We start from the raw sequence: 12,404 nt of genomic DNA on the forward strand, positions 1-12,404 counted from the left end.
TGGGAAAGTCTGTCCCCAAAGATTCGTCCTTCAATGGCCAATTCAGCTGAACGAGTTTTGTCAACATCTGCCTGAAATTTGAACATCCTTATTCTGCACTAAAATAAAAGTAAAAACCAAAAAAAGCCAACACCGTTGAAGTGATTCTGAAAACCCCTGGTGTGGGCAGGTGACTAAAAAAGTTGCCACTTGTCAGTTGGGCTGTGATGAGTTGACCCCCAGTTCTTCTTTTGTTCTCACTGTTGCCTGATGGCCTATGAGTGTATGCGCACAGGCTAGCTTGAAGTATGGCATTTTACTCTGCAGTCACAATGGATTTAATACCCGCCTGTTTTCAGTAACTCAGTTTATAACTGAGTTGTTCAATAAATCACTTGCTTCTGATCATCACCCCTTAGATATTGAGAGTAGAGATCTCAGTAGAGAGTAGATATTTGTGAGGTCTGCAGATATTGGGATGGAGGGAGCTTGACTTTCGGGGAGGCAGGTCTGGTTAAGCAAATTAAATAGGAGAGAAGATGGGTACACATGAAATACAACAAATGAGTTAGATATCTCTGATGAGATGAAGCTCTCCACTGGTCCATAAAGCAGGCACCTGTCTCAGGAAAACAGAATCTTAATCAACAGATCCTCCAGCCTTTCAGACATGAAATAAATATCATAACAAGAGTACCATTCATTCAGCTGTAATGCTGTTTGGCTTTACAGATTTCCTTGGCATTGAAAACCAACGTCACCTTGTTCCAAATGATGTTTGATGACATCTTTATTGAGGACACGGTATTCACTTGGAGTGTGTGTGGAGGGGTCATCAAGAAGTCCATGCTTTAGTCTTGGTCCTGGATTTTGGAAAGCAAGGCATTGCTTTAGCTGCTTCCATCAGGCATTTCTCAACAAATGTGATTCTCATTTGCACCTGTCTGATGAGAAAATACTGTGAGGTTGCAGCATCTTGTACTTTCAGAGGATTGGACTGTAAATAATCAGTTTTGGTTGGCATGGTAGCTGGTAGCATCCAAAAGGTTAAGATTGTGAACTCTTTCAGATTTACATGGCTGTGCAGGTACAGCCATAGCTGACATGTGGTGTAATTAAGTTAATTAAATATCATTGTCGGACTCAATTTCCTTTGCAAAGTAGGTTTGACTGTAGTTGATTCTTTCCTAGGCAATGTTCCTTCCCCCCTCTCTCGGTGTCATTTAATATCCAGCTATTTCACGACTAGACTGTATTGTTCTAACCCTTTATTTGCTCAATCCAGACAAATGCTGATGCTTCAGTGCCTTCCTTTCCCTGTAGGACTTCTGCCACAGGCACGGGTTTTACTGTGAGTCGGTAGAATAAGGTTGTTATGTGACGTAAAGAGAGAGGTTTCTGTCTTGCTGCCACAGTCTGCAAACAGGGTGTTCAGGGCCTCATGCAATACCTGCCAGCTTGTACCCAACAATATGGGGGTAATAAGAGTAATTTCTGCACACTCTAGATAGTACAGGGTTGATGGCAAGTGTTCACTAAGTTGATTAGACTAGCAGCCATGCTCAGTGCCTATCTCAGAGAGCTTTAAAAGGTCCCAGTGGGATGGTTTATAAACTCTTTAAATTTCACTCTTTGCTTGGTATGTTTGGAAGCTGATGTGTGCAGTCCATATGACATTCTACACTAAATGCAGCATCCAATAATGATAGACTTTCTGCTTTCCTTAAACATCTGATAATAAAATACTAATTAAAATACTAATGGGCATAAAAGTAATTTAAAATATTTCAGATTTTGATTGTTTGGGGTTTAGCAATGTCTTGTGTCTCAGGAGGCTTGGATGGCAGTCTGTAATGTGAATTATGAAGCAATGGGTAGATGCTGACCCACTTAGAGTGTTTGCAGAGAATAAATATTTGCCAAAAGTTCTTTACTTCGGGTTCTAACCAGAGAGGGTGGCTCTGCAAACCTGTCTGGTAAACCATTGTCAACAACCTTGTTTGTTTTGGAGAGCAGGTTGCTTGTACATGAGGGAGTTAAGAGTAGTTGTAGCTGAAGGGCCGTATTTGGTGTTGAGGCAGTGTTTTATGACACATTTCATTGCTGTAAAACACCTGGCTACTACAGAATATCATGCTGTTTGCATCAAAGGGAGCTTAGATACTAAAAGTACCACAGCCTGCTTGGTCTGTTGACTCTATTTTCTGCTTGTTTGGCACATCTGAAGAACTTTGGACAAATGAATATATATGAGGTAAGAGGACTGGGGAACATGTGCAGCAGAAAAGGTTGTTTATGAAACAGAACTTCTATACTAATGTTGGTTGTTACGGGTCTGTGCAGATATTGAGGCAGGATGATGGCCCTAGGGTGGTAGGCACCTTCTAAAAGCTATTAAGAAACCTTGTAAGGAGGGCTTCTCATTTTAGAAGTTGGTTGAAATTTCAAAATTGGTAATGCAACTGTGGAAGCACAGACATTGTGCCTAAAATCCCATATGCTGGTGTATCATGGTCAGCTCTTGCATCTTGATCATGATAGACTGAGTTGCAGGTTTTAGTGCTGAGCAGCCCAAGCCCAGAGGGCAGACTTCATATCTGTGACATCTCTGTATTCTGTCAAACAGCACCAGTTCTGTTTGTAGCTAGAGGTGAGCAGGTATTAGTTAACTGCTGGCTCTGGAATTGACGTGTAATGGAGGGTTGGCTTTTTTATGCATTTACTTTGGTAAGAGTAAACTCTCACCATACTCTCACTGCCAGTAGCCAGGTGTTACAGAGCAATGAAATATGTCATAAAATGTGTAATTTGATCTCCAATAAACTACATGATCAAAACAAGAAATTTATTCCTTATCAAGTCATAGCTTTGTTGTAGAACAGTCAATGACAAATTGGCAGAAGAGCAGGAACATGGGTCAGGTTGGTGCTTTGTGCTTCAATAGATATTTTCTATGCCTAGGCAATATATTCTACTTTGTCATTCGTATCATTTACACTAGCAGTGCCATTTGTTATGTATACTTAAGAATTTTGGTGCCTACATATTGAGAAAAGGGAACAGAAATGCATCTAGACTAGTTTCCAGTGATGCACTGGCCACGTGAAAATATGCAAGTTGATAAATTCCCTGAGTTGTAGTCTCCTGTGAGGTCATGCAACTGTCCCAAAAAAGTTAACTGCTCACCCATGAGGACTTTCTTAATTAAGAAGCCAAATAGAAGTTGTTTATGTGTCAGGGTAGAGGTATTTGGTTTGCTTGGCTTAAATGCATGAACATGAACTGTAAGAAGAGAAATTCAGCATATCCTGCAAACCATGGTGATATCAGGTTAGCATCCAGCGAACAGTGAAGTGGAAAGATGCACTGCAGAGCTGCATGGTGTGTCAGAAAGCACATCCTCTGCTTCTGCCCTTGCAGAATGGGGCTTGGTAAAACGATGCGGAGAATTGCAAGAAGCTCAGTTGGCGCGTGTGCGCTCTTTTGTCCCCTCCTTATTAAATAAATAGACCGTGTATCTCCCTCTGCCACAGAGCCTGTCATCGCAATCAATAGGTTTCAGGATGGCAGAATTGAACAGGTGTAGCAGGTTTATTTCTTCTGTGAAATTGCAGCAGTGCTGACTCGGATATTTTCAGTGAGCTGTAAAGCAAGTGCTTTTGACTAAAAAATCCTTTTGTCTTGGATTCTCCCCTGCAGTTTATTATTGTGTCTGGAAGATGCCTCCCCCTGTGAGTTGTGGACTTTCAGCTTAATGTCAGTACTCATTAGTACTGTAGGAGCAGAAGAAATTTAACAGACTGGAGTTAAACCACAGTAGAAGGAAGAATTTAGTGCACCATTCCAGGGGGTCTGCTTGCTTTTAATTGATGCACACAGCTTAGGTATGGCAGGTATGTGTACTTTATAGCAGTGCCTTGTGGACATGTGTTAAAATAATCTAAACCCTCTCACCTCCTGCCAGGTGGGGCTGTACATACGGAGTAACTCAATCTAATTGTTGCAGGCACTGAACAGATGGGGTTTTATTGTCTTGAGTGCTGGGAGTGTGTAAGAGAGCAATGCCAGCAGGATCCTTGCCCCAAAGAGCAGCTTGCTGAGACACAGCATGCTGCAGGAAGGCTGGCTTGCGTCTGGGAGTTTTGCACAGGTCTCCAGCAACCATGGTTGTGACGGCATGAACAGGGGAAGACGATAGGTGGTTTGTGTTCATTTTAGTCTCTGTATTATGTGTAATTTACTTACTGCCTTGTGCTTGAGCAGTTTCCAACATACCACATAATAAAACACTCTGAGCTCTTTTCACCTTGTTGGTTTAAAACACTTTGTGGAGGTGATTGTTCTTATTCCCGTTTTATAAAGGGAGAAGCTAAGGCGTGTGGGAAGGAGAAGGAGCTGCTGTAGCAAATCAGAGAGAAACTGGTCACTTATTGATTCCTGTTCCTGAACAATAACCACTGTATCTCAGGTCTCCCTTTTGCAGAAAGCAGCTTTATGAAGTGGAGTGTGATAAAAGACAACTATGCCCTTTCCTGCTTCTGCCTGTTCCCAGCCTTCATCATGGTACTACAAGCTTAGTGCATGCTAGAGTATTTGTCCATCTCAGATACTGTCAGTTTTTATTTGCAGAGGGAGAGTGAACTGCCTGTCTTTGCCATGCGTTTGGCTTACTTGACGAAGACAGAGGTACGCTCACCGCTGCCCAGTGCACTGTGCTGGCATGAGCATTCAGTTGAGAAAGTGAATGTGTGTAGTGGTATAAAGCCACCCTTGATTTTCTGTGAAGGGTTAAATACCAGCCAAGTGTTGCTGTATCTCTCTCTGTTCCACTGTATTAGAATGTAGGAAGAAGTGAGCTTGTGGTGCTGCTTTTATTGTACAAGAAATGTTTGGATATCCACAAGAATGTTTTGTGCCAGGCACTGCGTACTGGACCTGTAAAGTAGGTACGAAGACCAGATTCATGCAGTGAATGATGGCTCAGCATTCCTATCTCTATAATAAGCTTTGCAACCTTTCTGTTCTTCCCTTAGCCTACTTTCAGCACCTCCAGAGTGCTTAATTTCACTGCTCGGGACAAGAGGACAGTGTTGTCTTATGGGACTCTGGAAATGTAGCTGCTGTCAAGCAAGAGTGGGTATTAGACAGCTCATCTGCAATAACTTGATGGGGAGAGTTTGGAGGTCAGAGAAAACGTGCTGAAGAAGTGCTGCCTGCCTGAGCGTAGTGATTTTGCTTTCCCTGCGCTTTGGACCCAGACCAGCTTGTTGTGAGGTCAAGGTGGGCAGGGTCGTGTTCCTTGCCATGGTGGGTGCATATGGGCTGGAAGATGCTAGGAATTAAGGGACCGCTAGCTTAGTGTTGTTGGTGCATTTCACTTCTCACATGTGATGTTATAACTAGTGGCAAATTAAATTGAGGAATCAATTAAATCTTTTCTTTCCATGCATGCCAAATCCATTTTCACAGGAGCCCTTTTCTGTCAGCAGACTCTGCATCTTCAGAAGTTCTTTTACTCTGAGCTTCTCTGAAGCAGCACTGGTTGTTTCTGTTTATCAAGGAGTAACTCTAGGCATTTTTTAAAGATTATATAGAAACAATTTTAAAAGTGTTACTTACTGGCTGGAGAGCTACTGCGGCCACTGCAGAAGCAAGCTCTGTTGCAATGAAAGGGAGGGAGGGAAATGCAACTCACCTGGAAGTACACCTTCTCTCACCATAGCTCAAGGTGAGAGCTGCAATGGGATGTCTCCAGTTTGGGGAAAAAAAACCTAATAGGGCCCACATAGATATTTTTCTGCTTCTCACCTTCCATCCCATGTGTTTTTGAGGGAGAACGGGCTAGTAACAGTCACTTTGGGACTGGCCAATTGTTGCAGCCTCAAGAACAGCCAAAGCAGAAACTTTCCAGAAGTCATGGCCTTCCAGTTTGCAGAGGACAGACTGCCCTGGGATCAGTTGTTGTTGCTCTGATCACCTCTGTCCTGCTGTCTTTTCACCTGTGGTTTTCTTGATCCTATCTGCCCTTCTGTCTCCTTTTTCCCATCTCTGTGCTTCTTCCTTCACTGTTCTTTTTCTGTGTTTTTTCTATCCTTGGTGTCTCTCTAACTGAAGTCTTTCATGGCACTCAGTAAGTAACAGCACTGTTATCTTTTCCAGTGCCACTGCTCTTTTCTGAGCTTTCCCTGTTCTCCTGCATTGGAGATCATTAGCTCTCTGGGACAGAGGGTGTGCACCACCTGTTACAGTGGGACCCACTTTTACTGTCTAATAACATGATTAATACAGCTAGTAGAAATAAATGATTCACTGGCACTTAAATTCCTAAATCAGGGTGGAACACTTTATATTTTTCCTGCAATCGTTCCCTTCTTCCCAAATAAATAAATAAATGCAATAAATGCATAAATGCAGGTGTCCTTGTTCATCCTGAGGAGAATATGGGTTCATTCATATATGTTTCTACGTGGCTTCTGGCATTGTGATATCTAGGTAGCTTGGTCTCTGAAGAGTTGCATGAAGAAGTGATGGGAGGCGTGTGTTTTTCTGAGAGTACTGGCATGGCCAGCGTGTAAATGACTCTTACTGGGAGACTGGGGAATAAAGAATGCAGAGATTGCTTGTGGTCTGCCTTAGAGCACTAAGCATTAACCTCAAGACAAGCCACTGGGAGCCATTTTTTAAATTCCTGAACCACTATTTCACCTCTGCCTGTTCAGCATACTTCCCTTGTCCAGTGACAGTCTCCTCATGCCAGTTGACCACTGAACTGTGGATCTGTCAGAGGCAGCAGTGTTGATAAAGTTGACATCTCTCCAGACATCTCATGGTCCCTAGAGAATTGTCCCAAAAGCACTCTGGTATTTGTATGACAAATGGCAGCCAGCCCTACTGTGAAAATATGTAAGTGTACACACTATCAAAGGGTAGTTCGGAAACTGCAGTGTTTTGTCTTTCAGTTGACACTTTACTATTTCCTTGCTTTACAAATGCACTGAAGATGCTAGTGCTTCATGAATACCAAACACAAGGTTTTTATTTTCTTTTTTTTTTTTTTCCCCCCCATGATCGATATGAGGATCTCAGTGGAGCACAGCACATCACAAATCTTTCCAAGTGCTTTAACTGCTCCCTTCCCCCTCCCCAAACGTACTGGCTGATGTCCCAATAATCAAGGCAATCACAGTGTAAAAATAAAACATTGCCAAGGCTCAGCTGTTACACGCTGGTGTGTGAAGTAATGATGGCAAAGCCGCTGTTCTATTGTCCATAAGGGGGAGACTGTGCTTAAAAGCTCCGGTCCCCTGTTGTCTTCAGGAACAAATGCTTGTGGAGTGGCAGCTTCAAAAAGTGGAAATCCAGCTGTTACTCAGTAGCCCAAGAGGCCAGTTGCCTAAAAGTATGCCCCAGGGACAAGACGTATTTTGAGAGATGGAAGAATAGTGGAGGCATATTAGAGTAGTTGATGCAGGAAGGCACTGCTATTGCACAGCAGCTTGGGCTGGGTGTAGTGATGGAATTTCTTGTAGCAGATGTGTCAGGAGCAGCTGTACGACATGCAGAGCCTGGCCTTGGTAGCGTATGCTGGGCAGTAAGAACCTGGCTACACAGAGCCAGGATTGAATCCAAGCTCTTCATGCTCCTCTGCCCCAGGCTGCCTGCAGGTTCAGGAAAACAGCTCTGCAGAAAATCAAATTGGGAAGGAGTTCTTCACAGTGAAAGAGCTCTCTTAAATTAAACAGCTGAACAACTTCTTCTAGTCGCTGAGGAGTTGTCCATTCGCCTTTTGGGAAATGAGGAAGGAGACTTGAATTCTTTCTCTTCCTTAATGTCTGTTGATTCTTACTGCAGTGGCAGCTGGTTGCTGGGTTTGCTTTCCCTGGGTGAATCCCAGCTGTGATTGCAGGTGCCGCTCCACTAGCTCAGATCCGAGCGGGGACTTGTGAGCAGGCGGCCCATGTTGAAGTGCTTCACAGCAGTGGATACAAATGAATGCTAAATCTGTTCCCTGGTAAATGTTGGAACCATGTGAGTGCACTGAACCCCTCCGAGCTGCCAAACCTTCTGTCAAGCCAGAAGTTAAGTTGTTGTAAGTCTGTGTTCCCTTTTCTTTCAATAGCTTGTAGTGCGTCCTGTAGGAGTGTAAATATGACTCCAGCCAGGCATGAAACATGCAACTTGAAAGTCACAGTGTTGGAGAGGCTGGGTAATGGAGAGTGTGACTGTGACTCACAGGAGCTGCTTCTCTGGTTGGATTGGAATGGGAAGAGTCTGGACATGTCTCTGCCTGCCTGCCTGCCCTCCTTCAGAGGGGGGAGGGGTGTGGGAAACCTGGGAGGGGCCCTGCAGTGAATTCACTTTACTGATGTAACTGTCAAGGCTGGTGAGACTGCAGAAGCCCCCCTGTGCTAAGTACGGACTGATGCTGTAGGAGCAGCTGCTGGAGTGGCTGCCCCTGTGCATGGGCTGCATCTGGCGTGTTGACGAGGTGTGTGCCTGGGAGTGTTGCAGTGAATCTGAAGATTCTGTTTGGGTTGTTGATTTTCTTTTTTTATAACTCTTCTCCCACTCCCCACCCCCTTCCACACTGTTTTTCTTTATCTGTTTATTTAAAGAAATAAGGATGCTTCCAGATGGGTTTTCTTTCCACTGGCTGCAAGTGGCACCACTGAATATCACTTATTCCTGGACTCAGGCACCAGCTCTTAGCTGTGATGAGGTCTGGAGAAAGCAGCTGAAAGCCCTTCTGCAGGGGGAAGTGTGTGGAGGAGAGAACCCATTAGAGTGCAACAGAGGGAGCTGGAGTGAATTTTCATGCTGATGAATATGAGAGTGAAAGCCCTGACTGCTGCTGTGGTGTAATTTGACCAAGCAGGTGTTCTCCTGGCACTGTCAGCATGCATCTGTGCTGAGCACTGACAAGGGCTGTCCCCATGATGAGCGTTTACCTCAGCAGTGGGTCTCATGAGTAATATCCCAACTAGACCACTTGCAAACTCTAGCCCAGGGAGACTTTACTGTCTTGCCATTTGTTTTCTCAGCTGCACCTGGCAAGCAGAGAAGCTGAGTAAATATTTCAGCTGCAGTTTGATTTTTTTTTTCCCCGATTATTATTTTACTTTCAATTTGAGATTTCTTACACTCGCCTCTAGAGCCACCTGGAAGGGAAGGGGGGTATGTTGGTGTAGGCAGTGAGAGAAATGAGGCAGAGAAGTAGGAGTGATCAGTGTTTCTGCTGCTGTGTTTGGGACACTGACTTAAGTTACTCTCTAATGATCTAAATTAGGGCCAAGGACTAAAGTTATTATGGGAAGAAGTCAAAGTAGTGGCTGCAGTGATGGCTCTTACTTGTAGTCACCCAACTACAACACTTTAAACATAGTGGAGATCCAAAGCAATAAACCATCAGCTTCAACACATCAGGCAACAAAGTTCCATAGAGCAAAATGTTGGGTGATACTGATTTTGGAAGAGCTGAGGAGATGCAGTTCCTGAGCAGGATGGGGCAGCAATGCCCAGGTTTGCTGTGTCTCTGCTGGAACACTGAGCAATTTGCAGACTGTTCCCAGCAAGGCAGCAATTCCATCTGCCAGAGTGGTGAGCACAGCCCTGCATCTGCTGGGACAAATGCACCCATGCACAAGGCAGTGACTCTGCTTGCAATTTTCAGGGAGCCTGTGACTGAATCTGCATTGGCCTCTCGGCAGAGAGCGTGCCTTGGGCAGAGCAAGCGAGCAGTGTGGCGAGGGGGGAACTACTTCCTGCAGGACTGTGGCTCCACGTGCACTGACTCAGGCTGGCAGGGAGTTTCTGCTGCATCCCTAAGTTGTTCCTGAAACCTCTAAAAATTTCCCCTCCTTTGTTTCAGAGCCATCATCAATCACTTCAACCCGAAGATAGAGTCTTACGCTGCAGTGAATCACATATCGCAGCTCTCTGAGGATCAGGTAAGCCAGGCGTGTGATGACCTTTTTTCATGTTGACCTCTGAAATACAGGTGTTTAGGAGTATCTTGTGCTCGCTGAGACTGATGATGTGGCAGTATTATGAGGGGTGAAGGCAGGACTCTTGTGTTCCTTGTTCAGATGTGAACAGGTGAGAGGAAGAGAAACAAGACTTGCTTTAGGCAATTTTACTATCACATGCAGATATCTTGGTCCAGCAAATGTGGAAGGATGGGTATGAACAATGAAAATATGCAGCATTGTCAGCAGGTGTGGTTGGAGACTGTGAAGATACTGGCATTTAGAATGGGGCAAGAAGTTTTTGGCAGTGAATTTAATTGTTGGAGAACTGTTGGGTGTAGCTTGATTTTTCTGTGATATCGGGGAATTAGAACTTAGGTAACAGTAGGAATGTTCTAGGATAATAGAATTCAGTTGGTTTAGATTCTGAAAAGAGAAGGTTTTTAATAAAGAAGGTGATAGGGTTAGGTTTCCCTTCCTTAATTTGGCCTGGTTTGCTCTCTTCGTGTCCTGCTGTATTGCATAAATGTGTAAATGTGGCTTTTTGAAAATAGGCTACTGTGCATGGTCTCAGGAAGGGAAGATGGCCTATTTCCCAAAATAAAATATGGGCAATTATATGTTAATCACTCTTAGAGAGGAAAATGACTCTGCAGGAGCCTGTGGTGGACAAAATAGAGCGCTACCATGTGAACTTGGGGGGGATCATCGCAGACATACAGCTGTGTCAACACCTCTGGACCTTTCAGAGGAGAAACTGTGTACACAGTCTAGGACAGACCTCATTTGAGTCACCTTGGATTGCTCCTTCCGCTGGATGGGATCCTATGCTTGCGCCTGTTAAAAGATCCTGGCTGTATCTTGCTCTGCAATTCATTTTTCTTTCTGTCCATGACATTTTTACTCATTGCTTGATGATACCCTTCCATGCTTCCCACTAACCTTTTAATTTATTATCTTACTTTATCTGTAATATCTAACACCCCAAAGTCTCAGGTTGAATGCTGTGCTGGTGCAGTGGGGAAAAAAATGTGGACCCTACTGCTTTTTATTCTCTTCTTGATATAGCTGGATAGAAGAACACTGGTTTTAATTTACTTAATTTTTTCTGTATTGTTCTGCCTCTGAGAGTCACTGTACCCACAGCTGTGCTTTGTGATGGTTCATGTTATCAATCCTCATTCATTGATGATACACTGACTGCATCAACCCAGGCCCCTAAAAAAAGAAAAGCCTTTGATAGTTCAATTTAAAACTGGGGGCTTGGATAGAGGGGAATTTTGCATAGTCTTTGGGTTAGTCTGAGAAAGAAAACGAGCTTTTCACTGTCAGTTCTGTGTAGTATTCATCCCCAAGCAGTTCAGGGAGGTCAGGTTAAATCCTTTCTTCCTTGTGTGTTATTCTTTAAATAAAATCTCTAGCAGCAGGCAGATAATGAAATCAGTGCTGATGCATGGAGCATTTTGAGGAAGATGATTATGAAGTTGAAAGGCAGTTAGATTTCTCTTATTTCTTTTCTCCCTTCATGCTTTCTCTCAACATAGGGAGAACATCAAACAAAGCAAAGCAATAATAGGCTCTGGTGATTTGCAGAGAAATAACAGAGATGTCACTGTGGTTAGGGGCTATGTGGTCTCAGTGAGGGTGTTTAGTCAGTGCTCTGCGATTTACTGCACAAGGAGGAGAGGGATGGACACTTCTTGCCTCCACTTTCAATTAGTCAATGAGCTCAGCTCTGTGTGTTGGACTGTGGTTTCCCCTCCCTCGGTAGCTGTCCCACGTGGTAAGTACATGAGAGGTAATGGTAGATGGCTGAGATCAAGGCCAGGGTCTGGCTTCTCTGGAGTAACAGAATTTGTTGTTTTCATTCTGTGTTAGCTGTTGAGCATGGGGTAGGGGGTCAGGATTGCCTTTTGGCTGCTGTAGTCTCTCTTTTTTTTTTCTTCCAGATGTACCTTTTGTTTTTACATGTGTGTTCACTTACTTCCCCTTCTCTTTTCTCCCCATAAATATTTTTCTACACAAAATCCACCCTCCTTTATAGCCCTGTTTTTTGAAGTGTACCACACTGAAATATTTAATGCTGACATTTAACTTCTGTATCCCCACACATACACTACATTTGGGACTGGTCATTCTCTTCTTCATTTCAATAGTTTCAGGAGAGTGGTATCTCTTTATTGGGAACATTTGTTTTTACAGTTTTGAGGATCAAACTTCTTTTAAAGATTGCCTTCCCAGATACTAGCCTTTGGCCAGATTCACATATGACTGCTCATACTCCTCTGTAGTATCTGAGAATCTCCTATTAATCAGGCAGGCATGGATTTGACATAGCTCTATCTGAAGGGGAATTTCCAGCTGCTCTGAGTTGCTTCCAATTCACTTGAACCTAATCAGCCTGCAGACTCTTACTTGAGCCTGCGTCAAACTTACTATGCTGCTCCCTGACTGTTCTGG

General features: G+C 43.8%; 1 protein-coding gene across 9 annotated transcripts in view; it reads left to right on the top strand.

Moving 5' to 3' along the window:
• Positions 1-12,404, top strand: part of ARMH3 (armadillo like helical domain containing 3) — a 132,891-nt gene that overhangs the window by 88,665 nt on the left and 31,822 nt on the right. For 7 of the 9 annotated variants that reach the window (XR_012629699.1, XR_012629700.1, XM_074875115.1 and 4 more), the window contains exon 25: positions 9,848-9,926. Coding sequence is in view for 7 of the 9 variants with exons in the window: in XM_074875115.1 (XP_074731216.1) it covers positions 9,848-9,926 (79 nt within the window). In the remaining 2 variants the exon portion in view is untranslated. Of the gene's footprint in view, positions 1-6,716; positions 6,863-7,885; positions 8,009-9,847; positions 9,927-12,404 lie in introns of those variants that run through there. The other 2 variants (XM_074875122.1, XM_074875123.1) reach the window with 2 other exon arrangements.

This window comes from Strix uralensis, chromosome 7 (assembly GCF_047716275.1).
Source record: "Strix uralensis isolate ZFMK-TIS-50842 chromosome 7, bStrUra1, whole genome shotgun sequence".
Lineage (NCBI taxonomy): Eukaryota > Metazoa > Chordata > Aves > Strigiformes > Strigidae > Strix > Strix uralensis.